Source organism: Poromitra crassiceps (genome assembly GCF_964638095.1).
Source record: "Poromitra crassiceps genome assembly, chromosome: 9".
Classification (NCBI taxonomy): Eukaryota; Metazoa; Chordata; class Actinopteri; order Beryciformes; family Melamphaidae; genus Poromitra; species Poromitra crassiceps.
In genome coordinates this window covers 49532368-49559537 of record NC_139630.1, presented here as the reverse complement: position 1 = coordinate 49559537, position 27170 = coordinate 49532368, and the positions used below count along the sequence as shown (strand labels likewise).

At 45.8% G+C, this 27170-nt stretch overlaps 1 protein-coding gene across 1 annotated transcript in view; it reads left to right on the top strand.

The window, feature by feature from the left end:
- Nucleotides 1-27170, top strand: part of nhsl1b (NHS-like 1b) — a gene marked incomplete at its 5' end in the record, with an annotated part of 181063 nt that overhangs the window by 131851 nt on the left and 22042 nt on the right. The window contains 2 exons of the mRNA XM_083643517.1: nt 15420-15572; nt 23926-24053. Coding sequence (XP_083499643.1) covers nt 15420-15572; nt 23926-24053 — 281 coding nt within the window. The remainder of the gene's footprint in view (nt 1-15419; nt 15573-23925; nt 24054-27170) is intronic.

The following is a 27170-nucleotide window of genomic DNA, read 5'->3' as shown; positions in this document are numbered from 1 at the left end:
CAGCTACATAGTTGTTTGAACAGAAAACACAAATCTGCGTTTGTCACCACATCAATGCTAGGATATGCACATAATGCATACGTGAGTACACACACACACACACACACACACACACACACACACACACACACACACACACACACATCCACACACACACACACACACACACACACACACACACACACACACACACACACACACACACACACAAAGTGAATGTGTTAGTGATGGTGACTGTGTAGTTTGCAGGGTGTTGGCCGGTCTTAGAAGGTTTTCTCATGGATCACAAAGGAGGAGCTGCCTATAGAAGGAGGCCCCACTGCCTTTCACTGAGAAGAATACCCAGGCAGCACACACATGCACACGCATACACACACACACATCCATCCATACATACATACACACACACACACACACACACACACACACACACACACACACACACACACACACATACACACACACACACACACACACACACACACACACACACAATGCAGTGGTTTTTGCCGCAACTTGAACTAAGATAACATCTCCCCTATTTATGCCAACTCGAGTGGGTGGTGAAATATTTTGCATTGGCTTATCATGTACAAACAAACACACACACACACAGGTCTCACAATCCTGTGTGTGTGTGTGTATGTGTGTGTGTGTGTGTGTGTGTGTGTGTGTGTGTGTGTGTGTGTGTGTGTGTGTGTGTGTGTGTGTGTGTGTGTGTGTGTGTGTTGGAATCCCAGTGCTAGCTAAAGCTGCTTCAATGGAGCAGGTCAGATGGAAAAACCAGGAGAGGGATGATGGGGGGGGGGGGGGGTGTGGAGTTACCCAGTAACCTCTGTCTAGTGACCTGCTGAGCACAGGGAAAGGAGAGAGAGAGCATTTTTTTCTCTTCGTACCTTTGAAGTTGATTTGACCTATACTCTTATGTATGTTATATTTGATTACCATGTTACACAGCTGTTTACACACTTCTTTATTCTTCTATATCTGCACATTTGTTGTTTTTCTTTTACACTTGCTTTGGCAGTGTAAACATGTGTTTCTCATGCCAATAGAGAGAAATAGAGAGAGATGGGAGGGGAGAAAGAGACAAGAGAGAGAGAGATGGAGTGTGTGTGTGTGTGTGTGTGTGTGTGTGTGTGTCTGTGTGTGTGTGTGTGTGCGTGAGAGAGAGAGAGATGTGGGAACTTTACCCCATGCTAAAATCATTAGTAGCAGCTTGTTTACTCAGCCCTGTCTCTGTGTCACCTTGGCTTGTGTGTGTGTGTGTTGTTTGTGAGTGAGTTGATGTTTGTTCAGGAGGGAGTTTGAACTTTAACTTTTCTCACTCACGTTGTTGTTATTGTTATAGAGTGGAGTCTCTTTCCTTTTCATCTTGACCTTTTCAGAGGCTGTAGGGCCGGGCAGTAGGGTCACAATATACTAGCCTCGCAATAATAAGTATTTTATTTTTATTTTTTTTCACTTTTTTTTTTACAATACATTCAGATACCAACCGATGAGTTTCTCCTCTTGTTCAGATTCATAATTGTTGCCTCTCTCTCTCTCTCTATCTCTCTCTCTCTGTCTGATATATTATTCATGCGTTGGTCCTCACAGACCTCACAGGAGAGTAGGAGATAGCGAGCGATCAGATTCCCGCTGACCCCCTGATGCTACTACGCTTTCATTCACAGGGATGGAGGGATGAAAAATGGCCGAGGGATGAGAGAGCGGGTACGCTCCTCCGCACGCTATCAATTATGGATATTCATTCACAGAAAAAAGGAGCGCGGGAGGAGAGATGAGAGAGAAGGTTTTTCCCAGGGTTTTAGTAGGATTTAATAGTGAATTTAATTCTCACTCATTACTGAGGGTTCACTGATGCTATGCAAAACACTTTTTGTGCTGATAATGTGAAAGCGGATTGGACGAGCCCAACTTGATTTCCATAATGTCCAGCTGGCACCATGAGCAAGCGGTGCTTACGCCCAGCAGCTTCACTGGAGCAATCGCTTGCTTAGTGCCTTGCTCAAAGGCATCAGAACATGAATTGTTGAGGGAGGGGAGAGTGCTTCTTGTTCACTTACCTCAGGTCCAGGGATTCAAACAATCTCCCAGGAAACTCTGCATTTAAATCGATGCAGGTTTCCGATCTAGTGGCTCAATAACAACTGTGCTACCTACGTTCCACAGGGTTGCACGCACAGATGCAAAGTCTCCATGCGTGCTCGTGTGTGAAACTAATACCTGGCAGCTTTTCCACTCCTCACGCTCTCTCGCTTGTCTCCACTAGGGGAGTGTTTCTCTGCTGAGGCGAAGGTGTGCAAGGTCAGGGCCGGAACAGGAGAACACAAGACAGAGGAAAATCAATATGGCCGAGATTATCTTAACAGTCATTAACGCTTTCATGTCTGAGAGAGAGAGAGAGAGGAGAGGAAGGGTGAAAAGAAGTGGGGGATGAGAGATGGAGGGAGAGATGTAAAGAGAGGTGGAGAGAGAGATGAGAGAGAGAGATGTAAAGAGAGGTGGAGAGAGATGAGAGAGAGATCAGACATTAGTGGATATGGTCGAGTCGAGGGGTTTTAGTGGCTCAGCTCAGCTCTCTCTTCTTTAAGTCCAATTAGAGAAATAAAAGCTGAGAGACCTGTCAGAAGTAGGGGAAGGTGTGTGTGTGTGTGTGTGTGTGTGCGTGGGTGTGGGTAATTGGGTATGTTTGTGATGTGTGTGTGTGCGTGTGCGTGAGTACGTTTGTGATGTGTGTCTCTGTGTGTGTGTGTGTGCGTGTGCGTGAGTATGTTTGTGATGTGTGTGTGTGTGTGTGTGTGCACGCTCATGTAGTATAAGGCAGCGACACTTTAGGCATTTGAGTGCGTGTTTGACAGAATAGCATCTTGAGCCAGAGGGGGGAGGTGTGTGTGTGTGTCTGGGCTTGGCTGAATGATAGAACTGAACTGGGGCTGGAGGACATGAGGTTCAGTTCAGCAGTCTTGGTGAATAAACCTACAGTATGTCTGACTGACCTGAAGCATCAATGCCTCATTGCCTGTGTGTGTGTGTGTGTGTGTGTGTGCAGTTACAGCCGCCTCTGCCAGGTTGAGGGGGAGATCCAAATGGGGTGTGAAAACAGGTGGAGAAAGAGAGGAGGACAGAACCTTCGTCATTTTCTCTCTCACCCTCTTGAGTCTTAATTACAACGTCTAATCCAACAAACCTCCTTAATCACCCACCACCTACTAGCACCCGCCCAGCCTTCCCTTCTTCCCTTTCTCCTCTCTTTGACTACGTCAGCTCCTCCTCACTGAGCACAGCAGTGTCTGGTTAACCAGAGGACATGATGCTCCTCCTCACTGAGCACAGCAGTGGCTGGTTAACCAGAGGACATGATGCTCCTCCTCACTGAGCACAGCAGTGGCTGGTTAACCAGAGGACATGATGCTCCTCCTCACTGAGCACAGCAGTGGCTGGTTAACCAGAGGACGTGATGCTCCTCCTCACTGAGCACAGCAGTGGCTGGTTAACCAGAGGACATGATGCTCCTCCTCACTGAGCACAGCAGTGGCTGGTTAACCAGAGGACATGATGCTCCTCCTCACTGAGCACAGCAGTGGCTGGTTAACCAGAGGACATGATGCTCCTCCTCACTGAGCACAGCAGTGGCTGGTTAACCAGAGGACATAGCTCCTCCTCACTGAGCACAGCAGTGGCTGGTTAACCAGAGGACATGATGCTCCTCCTCACTGAGCACAGCAGTGGCTGGTTAACCAGAGGACATGATGCTCCTCCTCACTGAGCACAGCAGTGGCTGGTTAACCAGAGGACATGATGCTCCTCCTCACTGAGCACAGCAGTGGCTGGTTAACCAGAGGACATGATGCTCCTCCTCACTGAGCACAGCAGTGGCTGGTTAACCAGAGGACATGATGCTCCTCCTCACTGAGCACAGCAGTGGCTGGTTAACCAGAGGACATGATGCTCCTCCTCACTGAGCACAGCAGTGGCTGGTTAACCAGAGGACATGATGCTCCTCCTCACTGAGCACAGCAGTGGCTGGTTAACCAGAGGACATGATGCTCCTCCTCACTGAGCACAGCAGTGGCTGGTTAACCAGAGGACATGATGCTCCTCCTCACTGAGCACAGCAGTGGCTGGTTAACCAGAGGACATGATGCTCCTCCTCACTGAGCACAGCAGTGGCTGGTTAACCAGAGGACATGATGCTCCTCCTCACTGAGCACAGCAGTGGCTGGTTAACCAGAGGACATGATGCTCCTCCTCACTGAGCACAGCAGTGGCTGGTTAACCAGACGACATGATGCTCCTCCTCACTGAGCACAGCAGTGGCTGGTTAACCAGAGGACATGATGCTTTGGACAAGTGAATGTGTGTCTTGCCACAGGGCCTAATACTAATGAACATATGCTAGGGGGTTTGTGTTGAATGCTAATGTCTGCTTGATACTGTCAAGTCATTATCTCAAGGAATTATGTTTAGTTTCATCTTGCAAGAGTTAATAAGAGTTAATAAGAGTTAATAAGACTTGCTGCACGTGGCGTCTCATGAATATTCATGAGCGTTTGCTGCGAGCACATTTTAAAGTGGGGGAAGGAAAAGACAATATTGCCTCAATGATTAATTAATCTCCTCAAGATTCATATATTACATAATCCAGGGCTAATATTAGTAGGAATACTAGTGATAATCTCTGATGTTTACATTCTAAATGAGCTTCCTCTGGAGATCCAAGTTTCATCCTCTGAGTCAGTATGGTCCACCTGGATGCTGTTCAGTATGAACAGATGAAAGATTGCTGGTGTTTGTTGTGGGGTCTGGTTGGTGGTGTTTGTTGTGGGGTCTGGTTGGTGGTGTTTGTTGTGGGGTCTGGTTGGTGGTGTTTGTTGTGGGGTCTGGTTGGTGGTGTTTGTTGTGGGGTCTGGTTGGTGGTGTTTGTTGTGGGGTCTGGTTGGTGGTGTTTGTTGTGGGGTCTGGTTGGTGGTGTTTGTTGTGGGGTCTGGTTGGTGGTGTTTGTTGTGGGGTCTGGTTGGTGGTGTTTGTTGTGGGGTCTGGTTGGTGGTGTTTGTTGTGGGGTCTGGTTGGTGGTGTTTGTTGTGGGGTCTGGTTGGTGGTGTTTGTTGTGGGGTCTGGTTGGTGGTGTTTGTTGTGGGGTCTGGTTGGTGGTGTTTGTTGTGGGGTCTGGTTGGTGGTGTTTGTTGTGGGGTCTGGTTGGGGGGTTTGTTGTGGGGTTTGTTGTGGGGTCTGGTTGGGGGGTTGTTGTGGGGTCTGGTTGGGGGGTTGTTGTGGGGTCTGGTTGGGGGGTTTGTTGTGGGGTCTGGTTGGGGGGTTTGTTGTGGGGTCTGGTTGGTGGTGTTTGTTGTGGGGTCTGGTTGGTGGTGTTTGTTGTGGGGTCTGGTTGGTGGTGTTTGTTGTGGGGTCTGGTTGGGGGGTTTGTTGTGGGGTTTGTTGTGGGGTCTGGTTGGGGGGTTGTTGTGGGGTCTGGTTGGGGGGTTGTTGTGGGGTCTGGTTGGGGGGTTTGTTGTGGGGTCTGGTTGGGGGGTTTGTTGTGGGGTCTGGTTGGGGGGTTTGTTGTGGGGTCTGGTTGGGGGGTTTGTTGTGGGGTCTGGTTGGGGGGTTTGTTGTGGGGTCTGGTTGGGGGGTTTGTTGTGGGGTCTGGTTGGGGGGTTTGTTGTGGGGTCTGGTTGGTGGTGTTTGTTGTGGGGTCTGGTTGGTTGGTGGTGTTTGTTGTGGGGTCTGGTTGGGGGGTTTGTTGTGGGGTCTGGTTGGTGGTGTTTGTTGTGGGGTCTGGTTGGTTGGTGGTGTTTGTTGTGGGGTCTGGTTGGTTGGTGGTGTTTGTTGTGGGGTCTGGTTGGGGGGTTTGTTGTGGGGTCTGGTTGGGGGGGTTGGATGTTGATGCTCCTCTAATCTTGTCTGAGGCGGGCAGAAGGATGTACGAGTGAATAAATAGCTAGATAGTCTTAATCCTAGAGGTGACCTAGATGTTGGGGCCCTCCTTCAGCAGATAGAGCGGTTGACCTGTCTGTCACACTGGTGTGTGTGTGCAGTGTTTCCCACAGGATTTCGAGTTGTTGTGGTGGGGGACCACAGACCCCCTAGGGAGGTGCGGCGGCATACTCCCCCGCGAGATTTTTTTTTACATTTTAAAGTAAAATGCATGAATTTGGTGTACTTTGAGAAAGCACTTAAGAGCAAAATTAAAAGGCTAGATCTATGAAGAACATGTCATCATTACTGTGCTGTGGTTTTACAATGACAAACTAAGTTTCTCCCTATAGGTCAGGGATACTCAACTTGCTTTGTCACTTTCGTGAAATGATAGAAGGCCAGGGGCCAGTTAATAAACAAACAATATACATTTTTCTGTAGCGGATTGTAGGTTTTTGGGGTGTCAGCCGGAGTTTAGGCTGACAATGTTGTGCACACCGGATAGTTAGTTAGGTTAAGTTAGTTAGGTCAAGTACATACATAAGTGCCTGTGTAGCAAGCAGACAGCAGTATTTGACAATTTAGCAGCTAAATCATAGATTATTGAAAGATATTCCATATTCCAGACTGAAATGCTATAATAGAAGTGGAGTATTGGCCAGAATGACATGAACATTTGGACACTTATTCAGCGGGTATCTTGCATCTTGCGTTCAGGTGCACTGTAAAAAAAATGTTTGTCAACATCTTGTTGTGGCGGTCAAAATCCCGTTGTGGCGGTGCGCCATAAATTCCCCTATGTATGGGAAACACTGTGTGTGTGTGTGTGTGTGTGTGTGTGTGTGTGTGTGTGCGCCCGCGCGGGTGCGCATGTTTGTGTTGTCACTGTCAGGAGAACAATAGGCTCTGTAATGAGCGTAATGCTGCTTGGGCTCGCGACTGCGTTAGCGTAATACTGTACGCGTGCCAAACAGGACGCCACACGCCAAATATTGTCTGAGTCGATTGACGAGTGAAGCGTGGCGACTCTGAGAGAGATACATAGAGGCGAGTGAGATACGTTTGCCACGTGGAGAGAATGGCTTTCTCTGTCTCTGACAGTGTAGGTGCTTCAGAATCCACATTTCTTTAACCATCAAATAGAACAATAAATCAAGAGATAGGTTAATTGCCAATGTAAAGAGTTTATACTGATTCAAGATTCAAGATTTTTATTGTCACTCCATGGTACAAGTATCACATGTGAAATTCTTGTGCTGTGAACTCCGTTTACAACATAGTACAAATATAACAGGGCATATGAGTGCAAAAACAACAAGAGACACAACAAGCAATAAGGCAGTATAGTGATAAGACAAGTCAGAGACAGTGGCATATTCACTGCACATAGGTGCACATGTCGTGTGCATACTTTAAACGTGCTTAAACATTTTAAATTCGGCGTATTTGACATACAGGTGCCAATAGCATATTCCTTATTAAACATACAATTAAACTCGGCGTTTTAAATTCGGCGTATTTGACATACAGGTGCAAATAGCATATTCCTTATTAAACATACAATTAAACATTAGACATACGTAATGGTAGCAGCTACAGTACGGTACAGTACGGCTACTTCACTATTTGTGTATGTTAAGGAGTCTCGTGGCCTGCGGGAAGAAACTGTTCCTCAAGCGATTTGTGCGTGCTTTTGGAACCCTGTATCTTCTCCCTGAGGGTAGCAGGGAGAACAGGCTGTTGTGGGGATGCAACATGGTACAGGACAGGACCTTCCACAACATACAATAGAATATAAAAAGTATAAAAGGTATATTAGCCTGGACACAAGCAAAGCCAAACTGTTGTCTGTAGCCACACAGCACTTCACAGACGGGCTGAGTGATGGTTCAGATGAGCAAGGTCTGGCAGGAGGGGAGGAGGGAGAGAGGAGGAGGGGAGGAGGAGGGAGGGAGGGAGGAGGGGGGAGACCTTTTTACCCACAAATTCAAGGATCATTTGCAGACCCTTTCAGGCTCTTATTGCAGCCCCCCTCCCCTCCCCTCCCTTCCACTCTGCCCACCCTGCCCCCGCCCCCACCCCCACCCGCCATCCATTTGGGCTGAAAAGAAATAGGGCTGCAGAAGGGAGGGGTGCCCGTGTGTGTGTGTGTGTGTGTGTGTGTGTGTGTGTGTTTGCATGCGTGTATATGCCTACGTGTTTATCTGAATCGGGGTCTGCGTGCATGTGTGTGTGTGTGTGTGTGTGATAGATCGTGAGCAGATCGGACAATGGGTGGATTGTATGTGATCTATATTCATGTGGCACAGATTCAGTGGCCATGTGCTCACACAGCAGGCTGGGAGTGATCAGACAGAGGAGGGGATGATAGAAAATCAGTGAATAAAGAGATGCTTATAATATATAGATAATATAGATATAGATATAGATATAGATATAGATAATTTAATAGATAATATGCATTTTCCCTGTTTTTTGGGGCTCTTTGGAATGCTGAATACTGGAATATAATTGGTACAGCCCTCTCCAGAAAGTGTTACAAATTGCTTTACAAAACAATCAAATGAAATCCAACAGGATAGTTGATTGAAATGCTACTATGTATGATGAATTGCTACATCATGTGTGTAATGAGTTTCCTGTTTGCGTTGCACTTTGCATGCAGGTGGAAGCCAGCATTCCCGCGGGAACGCCTCGTGGAAAAAAAACTCAACGTGTTTTTTTTCCCAGAGGCTGTACAAGTCTCTCTAGGAGGGGTAGCTGGTAGTTTAAGTAGATGCACGAATATTCCCCAGATGGGTCATTTGTAGCGTTGAAATATTTAAAGCGATCGCTTTTGCAAGAAACCAGTCAGAGCAGATCGTTCATTCTAATAAAGCATGTTTAAAAAAAGACCCAGATATATTCTGAGTCCTGGAGTGCCAAGAAGAAAGAGAGAGCGAGGTAGGCGTGCAGAGAGAGAGAGAGAGAGAGACAGAAAGCAAGAGATTGATGATGAGAAATAATGGAGAGAGGCAGGCAGAACTCCGTGGTAACCAAAGCACAGAGGAACAGAGGGGAGGGTCTTCCACCCCTCACGCTGTGTGGTGTGTGTGTGTGTCTCCCAGGACTGGACTGCTTGAGGGAGGAGTAGTAGGGGGGGTGAACCATGCCAGAGATTGGGGGAGAGGCTCAGGCAGAGTAGTAGACACACACACAGTCGGACCCACTCTGAGCCGAGCCACCGTGGAGGGAGAATGTGAGCGGAGGAGAGCAGACTCCTTCATCCTGGCTTCTCTCTCACTCCCTGGCTCTGTCGGTCCTATCTGTGCCTTACAAGGGACACTTTTCTCCAGGAGAGGGACACACACACACACACACACACACACACACCCCAACCGCAATAATGGTGTTTATCGGGACCTCGTTAAAATCCGTGATCAAATACTTCAAAAGGAAGGGTAAGACATGGCTACTTCTTTTCCATACTCGTCATTAAGAGTCGTTTCAATACTCGTTAGAGTAGTTTGAACCTTATTTTCCACATGAAAGCAAGTGATGTTAAATGGAATTTGCATTGGAAGTGACGTCGTTTAGCCTTGCTGTGCATCATTTGGACAGAAATCTTCTTTGGCTGTCTCAATTTCTTACGTTGCACTTGCTTCAGCAATTTTGGAAACAGCCTCTATGAAAAGTGGACAATTTGTCTAACATGTACCATCTTTTAACGCTTTGTGCGTAGTTGTATTCTAACTGTTTCCTGTGGGTGAGCTGTCTCTGCTGAGCCCAGAGACGCTCCTCTGTTGGTTCCTGTTACCAGGTAACCAGCGGGCCAAGACTTTGAAGGGCTGACGGCTGTTAGCACTAAATGACCCAGCAACCTTTGTAAAGGTGACAGCTGGGTTCATATCCCAACTGCCTTATTAGATGGAGTTCTCCTGTGTTCCTGCTTCTTGGGGCGATTTTGAAATTGTTGTGTTTATGTAGGTCTAGATATTTTGGGAAATTTCAGTTCAATATCAGGGTGATTGATTCAGAGTAACCAGAAACCACATTTAAGCCTATGCACCAGGTATTGAGTCAATGATATTATGTTATCAGTGGGAATAGTTCCACCAAAAATGACAATTCTGTCGTCATCTACTCCCCCTCGGACCAAATGAAACACAGGTGAAATGTGTTAGTCCATATAACACACAGCACAACTTCATAACAGCCTTCTCCAAAACACCTGAAGTCAATGGGGACATGTTCTTTAGAGAGTTCCAAAACAAAAACAGCCATTCACAAAAATAGAAAGACCTACACACCATTATTTGCTGCAAACCAATCAGCTGTAGTTAAGATTTGCAATAAATGATGGTGTACTGTAAGTATCTGTCTTTTTGGAACTCCGATGTCTCCACTGACTTCAGTTGTTTTGGTTTTGGCTGCTATGGAGTGGTGCTGGTAACCTCCCTGTGTGTTATATGGACAAACCTCACCTGTGTTTGAATGAGAATTTTTGTTTTTGGGTGAACTATTCCTTTAAGCACGTGAGGACTACAAAGACTTGGTTGATGCAGGCCAAGCTGCTTGCACCTACTCTAATCTCAGGTGTATTTATAGCTCTGTGTGTGTGTGTGTGTGTGTGTGTGTGTGTGTGTGTGTGTGTGTGTGTGTGTGTATTGTGGTCAGGGTTGTACTGTATGAGTGTTAATCATTAGCTCAGCACCTTTTACACCTCTGACATACTGCACATGCCTGCACCTTGCTCCTAGCTAAGCACCTTGGCTCTGCACTGCACAGCAATACTATTGTTTAGCAGGAGGGTCCTGACTGCATGCTGATCACACCTCACACCCACGGGACCTCTACAGCGAAGAAGAAGTGACATGTGTGTCCCTTTAGGTCCATGTCACCAAGATCCTTTAGGTCCATGTCACCAAGGTCCATGTCACCAAGATCCTTTAGGTCCATGTCACCAAAGATTTTTGATCAATTCGCCTTTTTCACTTCCCACCCAATTCACCCATTTTGTGTCTAAAAGGCAGGAAGTAACACAGGTGCAAGCAAAACATTATTGAGCGTTTCTTTCCAACTTCCAATCCATTGTGATCCAGTGCCGGGGCCCTCGTTAATGTTTGTTCATGTTTGCTTATGAAAGTTCTAATAGCGTTTTTTATGATTTTTTCATTTTATTTTAGATTTAAGAATGTAAATTGTCTATCAAATATTATACTTTTTAATGTAATGTCATTTCACATAGGAACATCAACATTTCTTTTTGGTCCATGGCCCTCCATCCAGATTAATTTGTGGCCCTTCATGTGAAACAATTTGGGCACCTCTGCCCTAGTCTCGGTTTCCAGACGTTTGGTGAGCGGCGCCAACAGCGCCACCTAACCACCAAACGTCTGGGAATTTACTGTTCCAAATCTGGTTCATTGAGCCCGGCGAGAACGGCCGGCAGCAGACACGCCTACATTTATTATTAGAATTTTATTTGGTAGCGGCAATGCAATGTTTCATAGTTCCAATATAGAGCAAGACACTGATGTGCTGCAAAGAGAGTTTATACCTGTTTATTTTACAATAATTTGTCCTACCCGGAAGTGGTCCGCTTGCTACTGTGAAGCGCTGTGAAGTCATCAAACAGCAGGCTCTGTAACGTTAGCCTCGGGAGTCGAGCTTATCGCTGGGGGAAAGACCTCTAGCCGCCGGGGCCGGATGAAACACGTCCTATTAACAGGTTATGTTTGTTTCTAAGTGATTAATATGTTTCTCTGCAAACGCGACAGCTCGGTTCTGCATGAGCGTCACTTCTCCCAGAAAGCAGGCCCGCCCACAACGCTCATGATTGGCTCTCCGATGCAAGGCTTCCAACAGCACCACCTAATGTTATGAAAAGATTTAAATAATAATATTCTCAGTCTTACAGTAGTGAAACGGATTAAGACTGAGAGCTGAGTCTACCTCTGCCCTAGATTATGATGACCCTTATGGATCAGATAGATACAGATAGTTGCAGGTCAATATGTGACTGGCTGCTGGTGGGCCAACAGGGGCCCAGTGCACGATTAAAGTAGATACTGTCAATATAAATCGGTCAATTTTATTGATTATAAGTTGCATCCCCTTGTGGAGTGTGTGTGACAGGGAGGGAATGTGTGTGTGTGTGTGTGTGTGTGTGTGTGTGTGTGTGTGTGTGTGTGTGTGTGTGTGTGTGTGTGTGTGTGTGTGTGTGTGTGTGTGTGCGTGTGTGCGTGTGTGCGTGTGTGTGTGTGTGCGTGTGTGCGTGCGTGCGCGCGAGCGCGCGTGTAGATGTTTTGTAGCCTTCACATTAGCCTGGGTGTGTCTTTCAGAGGTTTGCTTTCTGTCTGTGTTTGCTGATGGCCGTAAGAAGAGCTGGACTAGGCAATGGATGGAGGGATTAGTAGACTTCTGAAAGACGTTCGCGCCATAGTCCCAAGTGGACATTGTGTGTGTGTGTGTGCGTGCGTGCGTGCATGCGTGTGCGCGTGTGTGCGTGCGTGCGTGCATGCTGAGGGGCTAGGGGGTATTGTGGTAGTGTGAAAGGCCTGATGTGGGGACTGATGCTAGGGGACAATGCAGGCTTTGTGTCCATAGTCCCCATGTCCTTGGTCTGCCTATAGCCTTTGACTGGGGCCTTTTCAACCCCATAGTCTGAGGAGGGTGGGGGAGGGGAGGCTACCTGTGCTCAATGTGTGTGAGAGACACACAAAACAAGAAAAAGTTTTTTTTTATAGAGGTAGAGTATTTTCAACCCTTATTAAACCAGGCAGGCACATTACATTACATTAAATTACATGACATTATGTCAGGCACGCTGACTAGTGACTAAGACTATAGTCTCACACACAGCAATGGCCTCAGAGAGTAGAGGAATAATGGTTATTCACACACATCTGGGAGCTGCAGCCCAGGACAACCATCATCTATCACTGCAGGCTGCTGAGCAGCTGGACAGCAGCGTTTGGCGGTTCATCGACTTGCTCAAGGGCATTTTGTGGCCGGTAGTCAGGGAGAGGACAGTGCTATGCATTCCTGTCCCCGGCTGGCCCAGATTTGAACCAGCTAACAAGTCAGTCAGACGTCTTGTCTAACCTTCAGATTGAACACTGCCACTGCAGTTGAACTGTTTGCATGGAAAGTGTGTTTTGTGGTATGCACGTGCATGTGTGTCCCACCACGCCCCCTGCTTGTGGTCAGGGGAGTTGTGCCTCTTGATGTATTTGATCGGTTATTTTGATCCAACACAGCATGTTTAATGAGATGGTTTGGCACCTGCCTACTACACACACAGTATCCAGTAGCAGCCAGTGGTTCTGCCTACACACACAGTATCCAGTAGCAGCCAGTGGTTCTGGCCTCTCCAGCAATGTGGTGTGTGTCTTGGTCAGACCAGGGCCAACTAGTACTTGCAAATGATTCTGTGCACTTCTTTTTTTAATCAGCTTGGACTACCACTTGGATGGGATTTAAAATCTAGATCGATCGATCGATCTACTGTATATCTATCTATCTATCTATCTATCTAGTACCTACCTACCTACCTATCTATATAAAAGGGGCTTAGGGCAATATCTGTGTTTGTTTCAATTCTGTCCCAAAAGTGATGTCACTCAACTGGAAGTGATGTCATCAGTGATGTCATAAGAGCAATTGTGATGTCATCATGTGATGCGAAGTTGTGACATCATCAGTGATGAGCAAGTGAGCCTAGGGCGGCTGTCTGCTGTAGGTAGCACGAGAAGTAGAGGTGTGAAGGAATAATGAGGTGTGACAGTGTTTAGTAAACGTGAGAGACGAGAGAGAGGACATGAATGAAGACAAAGGCTCCTCTCTTCTCCTGCAGAGGCAGTTAACGGCCATCCATTCCCCAAGCCCCTCCTACTACAGGAGCTGCAGAGACAGACGCTAGGCTAGGCACCGTTACAGTGGACAGTACTTCACAGTGTCCTCTTTCACCTGTGTACATTCATTTATTCAACAACCCAGCGTTTACTTCACTGGCTGCCATCTTTGTTTTTTTAGTTTGGGTTTTGAGGATAGAGAAGACACACAAACTAGCCTTCGTACTGTCAGTTGTTACCTGTATGTCAAAGCACTTAACACAACGTCTCACACTTTCTCTTGATGTCTCATTTGCACTTGGGGGTCCCCCCACCGCACAGACACCCTCAGTCCTCCCCCGAGACACACACACACACACACACACACACACACACACACACACACACACACACACACACACACACACACACACACACACACACACACACACACACACACACACACACACACACACACACACACACACACACACACACACACACACTCCTATGCATGGCTCATTTGCACCTGTGAGAGAGCACTCACACACAAACAGCCCACACAGACACACACTGCCAGCCCCTTCCTCACCCCGCCCCCTTCCTCCTGGCTTCCTGCAGCCTGCGTCCGGCCGTTGTGCTGCTGGTCAGATGGAGCAGTTGTGTTGGTTTGGAGCACAAGGACACTAGCAGGCTTGACTCATGTGTGGCTGTTTTAATGGAGATAGTCCTTCATCCACGATCGCCTACTTTGGCCTGGATACGCTCTCTTGGTAAGCCACATTTTTGGGGGAAGTGTTTATTTAATTGACATTAACAGTTGGCATTTAGCTGACACTTTTGTTGGTGACTACTGACTTTTATGATTGCAACAGGAGAAGAAGCTTCAGGTCCTGGATCACCAACATTACAAGCGCAACCATAGGAGGCTCAGTGCAGTGGTGACAGTATTTAGATCATGTTAGAGAGCAGTGCTTAGAAAAGAAACCAGACCTCGAGGACGAGGTAGAAATGGTTTGATTTCACGGCAGTTGACCAGTTGTGTTTACATGACCTCAGATGCTACTGTCTGTCTGTACTGAGATCTTGCGAGAAGTTTAGCCCAATGAACAGGTGGTGTTTGTTGGACAAATGACAGAGTGACAAACTGGTCCAACAGAGGACTTGCTTGATACCATTGTCTTCATGTGGTTTTATATATTAGAGCAGTGTGTGTGTGAATGTGGAATAGCCCGTTTCAGTTGATTGAGTTGGATATTGGTTGGTCAGCTTTTCCCTCCACTTTGACTCCTCCACACCCCTTTTCCCCTCTTCCTTCCCCCTCCCCTCGGAGGCGTGTGTCTTCTGTGTGACGTCTCAGATACGTGTTACGTTAGCGGTGTGGACACTGACACCTTGGTACCAAGCACCTCTCCTCCCCCTTCCTCTTCCCCCAGCAAATAAAAACACATCTTCCACGGGCCAAGAATACTTCCAGAGGAACATTTCCAATCTACTATCTATTGTTTATTTCATCGAAAGAGTTGATCTTGGTACCTTGGTGCAACAGTAGCACATGGCCAACCGTGATGATGATGTATTTCATCTATGCCTGAAATATACAAGGGTCAAACAAGCTTCTAAGCTGCTGTGTGTGTCTGTCTGCAGCGGTGTCTAACCTGGATGTGTGTGTGTGTCTGTCTGCAGCGGTGTCTAACCTGGATGAGGAGAGCAAGTGGACGGTGCACTACACAGCCCCGTGGCACCAGCAGGAGAACGTCTTCCTACCAGGCAGCAGGCCGCCCTGCGTAGAAGACCTCCACCGCCAGGCCAAAGTCAACCTCAAGACCGCCCTGCGAGGTAAGGACCACTCAGGAGGAAGCTGCATGTGACACAGCGGGACCACAGGCACACTCAGGGTTCAGGGGGGGGAGGGGGGGGGAGTCCTTCCTTTGGGAGAAAGCGGGTTAAGAGGCGTGCCATACTTGTGGGTTCAGATCCATCACTGTCCAGTAAACCTTTACTGACACACGGGGAAATATGCCTTCAGAAACACATGAAACATGGAGAAATCATGGCTATAACTCAGGGCAGGAAACTTTCATTCCTTAGACATCACTTTATGGCCATTGAATTTCACAAGCCAAATATGATTTGTTAACAACTTTAAAAAAAGAATAGATTTTTACATGTTAAAGTTACAGGTACCTATCAGCTGTAAGAAAGTCAATTGTGTTTGAGCTGGTGGTGATAATTTCCCACCCTGCTCTGATTCTTTTGAGAGAGAATGTATATAGGAGAACTATGTGATTTGGCAACTCATATACTCAGGGAGCAGAGAATATATGTACAAACATGACCTTCATGCTTGCTCATAGATTCAGCACTCAACACAGTCATGGAATTCAATCAAAAGTAGTGTTTTCCAGAGTTGTGTTTTCCAAAAAGATTTGAATATGAAAATGGTCTAAATGGAAATGTGATCATCACCTTTTTGTTCACCAGTCAAGAGTTAAACATCAAGCGTGGCTGTTGCTATATTGGTGTGTTCTTTTACTCTAATAGCAACTCAATTATTGGCCTTCAAATCAGCTATTCAACAAAAATACAAACACTGACAAATCTTGCTCATGTTGCTTGATATGCACACGAAGGTTCACATTTGTCTGTCGATGCTGTGAAAAGCCTGCTGTGTGTGTGTGTGTGTGTGTGTGTGTGTGTGTGTGTGTGTTTAGCTGCACAACACACCCATGTGAGATCCTTCCTCCTGTTTGTTTCATCACGTTTAGAGTGAGGGAGGGACACAGGCTTGTTGTCAAACAAACAGGGAGTCAAGTCGCAACAGAGTGACAGGCCTCTAATATCACGACGTTCCCAGGATAGGAAGACGGAATTCCAGGGAATACTGTCTGTCTGGCACCTGTTTCACCGGGAGTTCCTGTAAAAGTCTGGGTTTCTGTCCAGTTCCCACAGATAAAGGCTTGAGAGTCAGAGTGTGAGAAATGTATTGGAGAGGTGTGTCTGTGTGTGTGTTTGTGTGTGTGTGTGTGTGTGTGTGTGTGTGTGCGCGCGTGCGTGCGTGTGCGCATGTGTATGTGTGGGTGGGTGGGTAATTCACAGTGAAGGCCTGTTGTTTACATGCAGCTAGCTGGCCTTGTGTGCCAGCAGATAAAGAGAGAGAGAGAGAGATAAAGGGAGAAAGAGAGAGAGAGAGAGAGAGAGAGAGAGAGAGAGAGAGAGAGAGAGAGAGAGAGAGAGAGAGAGACAGTTAAATGGGGAAGGGGCGAGGCAATGGAGGATGTAACCCGATGCTTACGGTGTGTTATTGACTCACCTCCTTTAAGATAATGACACACACACACGTACACACAACCTGTAGCTCTTTGTTCAGTTACTGTACTGCTGCTGCTGCTGCTGCTGCTACTACTACTACTACTGTCAATGAAATATAACACACAAAGCAACCCCCTGGTGGTACGTCCTGCAATATTGATGTGGCCACCAGGTACACACACACACACACACACACACACACACACACACACACACACACACACACACACACACACACACACCACCTGGGAGGGGTGGGGGTCGGGGGCTTTATTGAGGTCGCTCACATCCTGTCATCACCTCCCAGCCCCAGGGGTCCTGCTGAAAGCCCCCCCAGCCACAGCGACAGGTGTCCAGTGACAGCGCTGCTGTTCAGTCACGCTGTGCGCTTTAGTTGTTCCAGTTCCACTCCTCGTCTGTTCCCAGGAAGCTGAGAGTGGAGGTTACAGAATTAGCGACAGTCTAGACTTTTTGGGGATACATTTAGGTTTGTATTTTATAACCTGTATACACTAAGCCGTGTAACCAAAACGTCACCCGATCTAAACCCACTTACTCTCTTTTATATAAGGATATACAAAGGCAACTGTGTTTCACAAGGTATTTGATGTAACAGCTGACTGTATAATGTAAAGATATGATCAGGAGTTTAAACCAGGCTCAGCCCCAGCTCCCATGCACATGTAACCAGCAGGAGCACAGAACTTAGAGCAAACCACAGCAATCAATAACCAATCAGATGCGCACACACACACACACAATATACACACAGGCTGGGTTTCACCGTGCCCTTAGTGGTGAGGTGGTGGCAGGCGACTCACGAGTTCCAGAAAACGTGCCGACAGGTCGAAATGCATGAGGCGAGCTGTGTAACAGTGGTTTTAATTATCCTGAAACTGTGCATCAATTTATTTAGTCAATGTCACCCACTGATAACTGTGGTAAGTGCATAGTGGTAGACACACATGTAGTACACACAATAGTATAGTATATAGCTTTTATGGTTTATTCCAGTCTGTAGGTTCACAATAGGTGGGTTTTCACCATGGCAATAATCAGAGATGGGAAAAGTACACACATTCTTTACTTAGAAGTACAGTTACTTGTGTCAAAAAAAGACTGGTTAAAGTAGACGTACTGATTCAACTTGTTTACTCAAGTAAAAGTTAAAAAAACAACAAAGCATTGTTTTTGTCTGTCGTGCATTACAACTAAAGTAACTAGCCTGTTTTGAAAATGTAAGGTGTAGAAAGTACAGATATTTGTGTTAAAATGTAGAGAGTAAAAGTAAAAAGTCGTCAGAAAAATAAATACTCGGTAAAGTACAGATACCATAAAATCCTACATAAGTACAGTAACAAAGTATTTGTACTTAGTTACTTCTAATTTTTTTAGATATTCGCAGGAAAGTATTTGAAATTCAAGTCAGCATACTTTGCTGTGATTGACAACTTACCTGACATCTATTGTAGTCGTCCATGAAGGTTAAGACCAAAGCTAAGCCCTGGGTCAAGTACTGATTGTCCCAGGTCAGTCTGACACACGCACACACACACACACACACACACACACACACACACACACACGCACTTGATCATTATATTATATTTGTCCGCAGCATGCTCATCTTGTATCATCTAGCCTGCTCGTTCCTCTCTTTTTTGCAGTTCTGCCTAGCAACAAGCACCACTATGCTTACTTCTTTGATCAACCATCCCCAATCACACAACAGCACTCATCTGAACAGCTCTGCTCCCCGTCATCATCCTCATTATCATCATCCTCATTATCCTCATCCTCATTATCCTCATCTCCAGTGCATTGTAAAGCCTCTCTTCCACACCGCGAGCAGCGAGCACGCCTGCCATCTTCTTGTGACAGGAGCTACCTGTGTCAGTCCATTAGGCCCGGTTAGCTGACAGGATTATTCATGCACCATAGAGACGGCTGTAATTAGCTATGGAGATAGACGGGACATGAAAGTGTGGCGCCGCCTTTGACGTGCACACCTAGTGATACACATGTGGCACACCACAAAGGAGTTTAATTGTGCGTCAGTAACACGCATACATGCCAGGGATGAAGGAGCACACATACCGCACAGACCCTGAAGCTGTCCGCCTTCTAAACACCCTTAATCTTACACACTAACTGTACAATTCAGGTGCACTTGTAGCACTCCAGGGGGCCTGCATTGCACTTTAAACAATATATAGTGTTGCTGCTCCGCCCCCCTCCTTCCTATGGTGTTTACAGTGTTGCAGTAATGTATTACGATGCAGTATTGCCATTGTTGTTTTGTGTTGTGTGAATGCATGACTTGGTAAGGGAGATTTTTTACATTTGTATAGAATACGGCACATACAAAGAAATGGGAGTGCCTATGAATAGACCCTTTTCACGGGGGCCATTTGGTGTCGAAAAGGCAGAATAAACACGGGTGCGAGCAAAACACTAATGAGGGTTTCCACATTCCAATCATGGAAGTTTGAAACCCTCATTAGTGTTTTGCTTGCACCTGTGTTAACCCTGCCTTTTTGACACAAAATGGCCCCCGTGAGAAGGGTATATTGATAGGCTACTGACAGAGCAGAGAGGGAGGTGTATTAAGGTAACTAACATATATAGACACTCTGAGGGTTTACTTTTTTTTATATTTAAGTCTCTGCTATATTTAAGTCTCTGCTTTAGTTAAATATAAATATATATTACAGTAAGCAGCTTGTTAGATGTCTGTATATATATATATACATATACATATAGATACATCTACGTCTGGAAAAACAACTCTTGAAAAGTGGTTAATGCCCGCCCCCAAGACAAAAAAAAAAGAGGCGTGAGTCGTGACAGACATATGAATTGACCAACCACGGATGGCATGCGGGACTTCTGTAACAGACCAGCCAGTCAGATTTCGCCACACGATTCCTGACGGCGGAACCCGGAAATTGTACTTGTGATTCAGACCCTCCGTCGCTGGAAGCGTGCTGACGTAAGACGTTGGGTCTGACCACGTGAGACTATAAAATGAGTGAAGAAGCAAACAAAACTCTAGTGTCTGTTCTACCTCCTGTGCAGGAAGTTAGTAGTAGTGGTAGTTGACATGTAGTTAGTGAGACCAGACAAAGGACTCCCTGGTAGCTGTTGGCAGAGGGAGAGAGAGATGAAGTGGAAAATGTCCACTGAGAGTGGGGGAGGGGGGTGGGGGGGTGGTGGAGGAGAGGGAGAAGAGGGACGGTTCTGCCATCTGTATGTGACAGACTGGAACTGATACCCCCTCTCTTGTTATACACACACACACACACACACACACACACACACACACACACACGGTCACTTATTTTAACACACATTGGCATACACATGTAATCACACACACACACACACACACACCATCACAGCAGGTGCTGATGAGAGGAAGTGTGAGCAGTGCTTGGCAGGGACTGCAGTCATGTGCCACATACAGTATGTGGCACATGTACACACACACACACACACACACACACACACACACACACTATGCTATGTTCTACTATCTGCAGTTGAGCAGAATTGCACAGCTCCTATGGATAATACAGTCCCCCGGGGTGTGTGTGTGTGTGTGTGTGTGTGTGTGTCCTATACATTTTCCACTCATCACTACCTTCCTTTGTCAACGCCTGTGTGTAATGCACAATGTGAGTAATACACATTCCTTGAGGTCAGCATGGTGTTTGTATACGTGTGTAAATAGTCAGACAATGTTAAAATGAGTGTTCGTGACATTTCATTGTTCAGTTGACTTGGCCCAGTGAAAGGTCATATAACGGCAGGGTTCCCGCGGCTCCTTAAAAAGTCTTAAATTAAAATCAGGGAAATTAAGGTCTTAAGTTGTCTTACATTTATGATAAATCTGATGTACAGTAGGTATTACATTTGTAGCTGGTGTTTTTAAGGCTGATGTGGTGTCACGTACAGTTCATTAAAGAGAGAAAAAGCCAGCGCTCCAAATGTCCTTTCACAGGTTTTAATAGTTCCTCAAACCGGAACACCGACAGTGTCACGTACAGTGTCACTGTCTGTCTGTTTGATTACTGTGCTTTGAGAAACTCATTAGGCTACTGTCCAGCATGACAGAAAGTTAGCAACAGTCTCCCGGACCCGTACCCATACACAGGTGCACAGGCAGCCCGTACCCATACACAGGTGCACAGGCAGCCCGTACCCATACACAGGTGCACAGGCAGAGCATGCAACACGGCTTTGTTTCATGTTTGTTTGGTCAAAGAACTGTCATGTCTGAACGCAGCGCTCTGGAGATTTCTCAGAGTACCTGCCCATTACAAGCGACAAAAACACCGCCCTCATTCACTTTGTATTGGATGACTGAATCGCTGAAAAAGCATGCTGGGATACCTGGCGACATGGAGATGATGAACTACAAGACGTGAGGAGGGGCCAAATTCAAAATAGACCAATGCAAAACGGAAAGACAGCAAGATAGCCAATCAAGCTGCAGCACCAAGAGACCAGCGGGGCAGGGCTAAACAGGGTGAAGGTGTTTGCAAGTGAATTGTTCGCTTGTAATGGGCAGGGACGGTCAGCCTAGCTGCTTATCCACTTTCAAAAAATATATATACGCTCCTATTCATGTGTACTGGAGGCAGCCGTGCAATGCATTGTGGGGCAGGCAGGGATTTGCGCAAGCCAGGAGCGTGCACCGCCCCCCCTGCTCATTTGCATAATATATAGGGCCAGATACATTATGCAAATAAGGTCAGTATCACAAATCACAGTTTATGTTATTCTTTTTCAGCCTTTATCATGGGACCCTCAGTGGGACAGACAGAGACACAGAGCCCCAGCTCCCATTTATATACTGATACTAGGGATCTTACGCGCCCGCTACGTGGGCTCGCCGAGCTGGCCCTGCAGCTCACATTCGCAGCACGGCCTTGCCGGCAGCTCGGCCAATGAGACCAGCATCACTGATGATGTGAGATTTATGACATCACTGATGATGTCATCAGTGGGATTTATGACATCACTGATGATGTCACAGTGGGATTTATGACATCACTGATGATGTCACAGTGGGATTTATGTCACAGTGGGATTTATGACATCACTGATGATGTCACAGTGGGACAAACAGAGAAACAGACAGAGCCCTAGCTCCCATTTATATGCTGATGATATAGATAGAATCTAGATAGATAGATAGATATAGACACATTTTAAAATTGTGACAGTATAGTTTTTGAGATATTAACGTTTACAGCTTTATTTCATAATACTAGTTAACTGCTGCAGTGGCACCCGGAAGTGATTTTTACCGAAGTCTGCCCAATCACGGCCACAGACGTTATTGTTGACGGCACTGATTGGACGAACAACGGTGCAGCAAAGAACAAATATCGAAGCCCGTCTACAAACGTGCAGTTCTGTGGAGCGAGGGCGGCCTCTAGCGTGGATTTACAGCGACAGACAGTGGACACAAGAGAGGACAGTGTGTGGTCCTATTTTCGTTTTGATAAGAGTGCTGACTGCTGAGGGAAACTTGGTCGAAGATGCTTACCGTGTCTGCAGCAGAACATGCAGAGAGAAGTTCGCTATTTGCGGGAGTCATCTTCCCACTTCGTTCGCGAATGCAAGGTAACGATGCATCTATACATGATGTGGGGAGGGGACTTCGGAATGGAGGAAAGTTAGGAAACTGTCGTGGTTTGTCTGTTTAACTTACCAATAATGTAAACGGAGTGGTGCCTATCGCATTGGTTGAGGACGAGAAACACTACACTCATCGGTATTTATGTGAACTAGTGCAGTGTAACGGCCGTTACTGCGTTTCCAAAATGCACGAAATCCGGCGCTGCACTCTCCAGCAACAACGCAACACACTCGCCAAGTCAAGTGTGAAGTCGACCGTGTTGACAGGTGGGAAATGTTGAATTATCGTACCAGAGGGTCAAAATTAACGTTTTCGGACGTGAATAATCGCACGCCAGCAGCGCATTTTTTTTTTTTTTTTTTTTTTTTTAACACGGGGGGGGGGGGGGGGGGGGGGGGGTTCACTTTGTTTGTGCCGTCTTTCCAAACTCGTTTCTAACATCACAACACAACAACGTTCCCTTGACGTTTCTAAAACGTAGGCTAAACTCTAGCTTTCCATTTTAAATGTGGTGCTTTTTACTTTCACCAAAGTACAATTTAGTTTACTTCCACTGAGGTAGGCTAAATGAACAGCAAAATAATAATACTTTCTACTTGAGTAGGCCAGTAGTCTATCTACCTGGTGATATGGCTTAAGTGTTGTTTATCAAACATGTGTTTATCAAAAATCTCAATATAAATATTTTGTGAAAGCACCAATAATAGTCATCCCTACAATATTGTCACAATATAGATATATGGAGGTATTTGGTCAAATAGTCTTTGTTTTAATAAAAAGTGCTTGTGACATGACATCTCACGTGTGGCTTTTCACATACAACTGAACATTTAGCCCACTTTCTAGAAAATACTGAGATATCGTGCCATTCAGCCTAAAAATACCAAGATATGATTGTTGTTTTTTGTCCATATATATCGCCCAATCCTATTTTCTATTAAATAAATTGTTTTTGACATTTTTTGGGCCTTAAATTATATTTGTTGAGGTCTTAAGAAGACCCCCTAAAGTCAAAAATCAGTGTTTCTTCTTGTTCCTACAGTTGGATTCTCTGTGCAGAATTACAATTCTATATTAAACTTAAAGAAATGGAGATTTGTGGTTCGAATGCATATCTTTTTGGCTGTCCTTAACATGTGAAATTTGGGGAACTCCTGTTAAGACAAGGATCATAACTATGAAAACCTCCTGTCCAGCCTGTAACCGTCTGTTTGTCTGTCTGTCCTCCAGAGTGTGACAAGCTGAGGAAAGATGGTTTCCGGAGCTCCCAGTACTACTCCCAGGGCCCCATCTTCTCAGACCCCGCACAATCCACCAGCAGCCTGCAGGACGATGATGAAGACGACAATGACAAGAAGGTACCCTACGCAATATAAACACAAGATGCATACATACACTAAGATTTTAACCATTTAGCTCAGTGGTTCTCAAACTGTTTCATGTCAAAGACCCCTAAACTGACACAAATTCGACCGTGGAGCCCCATTTGATAAGACTTTGTCCCAGGGTCCCCATCTGATACGGTTTTTGCTTTTAGATGTTTTATTACAGAATACAAAATAGCCATACATTCTGTCATTGTGTTACTATTGATGGAATTATAGTGAAAATAAATGATCCCCCTTTTTCTGGGGACCCCCTACAACCCCACTTTGAGAACCATTGATTTAGCTTAGCTAACTTACAGTGGCTGACAGATACTGCTTGCAGACTAGTGCCAATTTGGCACCATGGCAATTCAAGTCCACTAAACCAGTATTAGTCTGCCCTCCAGTGGTTTGGAAGTGCAAATGCATTGTTTGCCAAGCCTCCACTCTCTCTCTTTTCTTTACATCAGCTACTTCTCAGCTTCGTCCATGTCTCCCTGCCTACAAATGTATCCGATAATTGCTAGGTCTTGAAAAGTCTGTGAATTTCTTAGCTGTAGGTCAGCTATGGTCTAGTAGTTCAGTGGTTCCCAAAGAGTATGCAGTTTTCATTTGAGTTTTCATTCAAACCAAAGACTAATTTATTGGTAATCCTATCCTAGTTTATTAGTTCCTCTCTGGTTGACGGTCTGTTAAATCTGTGAAATAATTTGCTGTGGTTGGAATGAATACCTGTAGACTTTTGGGCCTTGATGACACATTGAAAACCACCAAAAACTACTTAACAATCATACCTCCTCATCACTATCAACTTTCACCATATTGAGCACGGGCCAAAATTGTATTGAGTTTTGAATTGTAATATGAGTAGAAGCCCTGCTCCATCTCTCTCTCTCTCTCTCTCTCTGGCCTGTCAGACTGATGGACCGTTTGAGCTAGTAGAGAATAAACACTTTAGTGAGCCTTGTTGTATTTCCCCTACTCTTGGTGGGGCTGTTGTTTGTCTAATGTTACAGACTGATACCAGAGGAGTGATACATTGAGAGAGAGAGAGAGAGAAGCAGAGATGGGGGAGAGAGGGAGAGGGGAAGAAAGAGAAACATGGAGACATAAATCGTGATTTATTGCTGTTTTGTATGGCAGAGCAGACAGTGTGAAGTGGAGTGTAAAATGGCTTGACAGCCAATATGCATCCATTCCTCTGTCCTCCTCATCTCCTCTCTCCTTTCCTCTCCTCAACATTGCACTCTTCCTCTCCTCCTGTCTCTTCTGCCCATTTAGGATTGTATTGGGATCCCAATTATCTGATGCAGAGCATCAGCTACTCTTCCTAGAGTCCACACACACACACACACACACACACACACACACACACACACACACACACACACACATACATAACATAATCACATGACAAGTCAAGTCAAGTTTATTTGTATAGCACATTTCATACACAGAGGCAATTCAAAGTGCTTCACATAAAATGGTTGACAGGAAGATAAAAGAAGAACCCATAAGTCACTTACACAAAAGTGCTATTAACATCAGAAAAGTATAGCCGACGATACACTTTCTCTCAAACATATTATTTAACAAATTTAACATGAGAGGGAGGGGGTTGTGGGCACATTTACCACTGGTACAGGGTTGTGGCACGAGGCGAAGCCGAGTGCTATAAACCCTGTACCAGTGGTAAATGTGCCCACAACCCCCGACCTCGAGTGTTAAATTTGTTTTCTACAACGGCTACCAAATAATATAAAAAATACACAATTGTAACATCCAATTCATTTATTTATAATCATTACTGGTTTCAGAATACATTTATCCTTCCGCCACAGAATATAGTTCCATACACAAGATCAATGATTGCACTAAACATTTAGTTGCCTTTGAGCCAAAAAACAACTAACCTATTCCTTAACGGGATTCACAGTTATTGATACATTGCCTGTAAAAGTACAGTTATTTAAACAGTTATCTAAAGCAGCCCGTTTTGGTGGTGGTGTGTTGATATCTGGTGACGGCAGAGGGCGTTTGTTTGTTTGACAGTCCCAGGTTCGGGGTCCGGGCGCTAGTCCGACCTCCCGCTAGTCCGACCTCCCGCTAGTCCGAACTCGTGACAACTCAAGCTCAGCCAGTTCTCTCTCCCCAATTTCACCATGTCGTTCTTTGTTCACTTCACCTTCATCTTCATCTAACCACTGCTCAAAACTCAATCCACCCAGTAAATCAAACGTTACTACGAAATCGGACATTTCCTTGTGTTAGAGATCGGCCATTTCCTTGTTGAAGATTTGCAGACTGACAGGCGAACAGTGGGCGGAGTCAGCACAGGGAACGGAGTCAGCATCAGGGAGCGGAGTGATACTGCGGTTGGAGCCGAACTGTAGATTGTTGGCGTATTTACCACTGTTGCTAGCCAATCAGAATCCAGTATTCACTCATGCCGTTGTAGAATACATTATATACCAGATTCAATCTTATTCACGTAGACTTATATACAGTATATATTAATGTGCTAAATTCATAAACACTGAATATACATACAGGAGGATTTCTTACCATACTCTTGCCATTAATTTATAAATACCAAACATACCATAATTACCACAATTCATAGGCTCTGAATACAAACCTCCTTATCTCCTCTCCATTCCTGTCCTCCTCACTCCTAGTTTATATATCCATTTTATTTATCCATGTCACACACGTGATAAGAGGGGGTCCGGAAAGGGTCGGGGGTGGTCTTTCTTTATGAAGGGGGTCTTTCACTGTCAGTTGAGCGTCTCCATTGTCCCCCTGAGCCCCCTGATGCCACCATGCCTGCTTTGACCCTTAACCTTCATAACATGCTGTTGTTGCCTTTCACTTTCTAAACTGCCCCCCACCCCCCACCCCCAATCTCTCTATCTATTTTCCTCACCCTCCCTACCGCCTATCTCTCCTCTTCTATCTATTGTTGGTCCCTTGCCCCTCTCCAGTGAGCCTAACTTTGGCTGACAGCAGCTTCAAAAGGAGAAACTGGCCTCCTGTTTGAGCCACAATGGTGGTAAACAGCAAACTCTGCTCTCTATTGCTGGGGATCTTTCCCTCCACCCTCCCTTG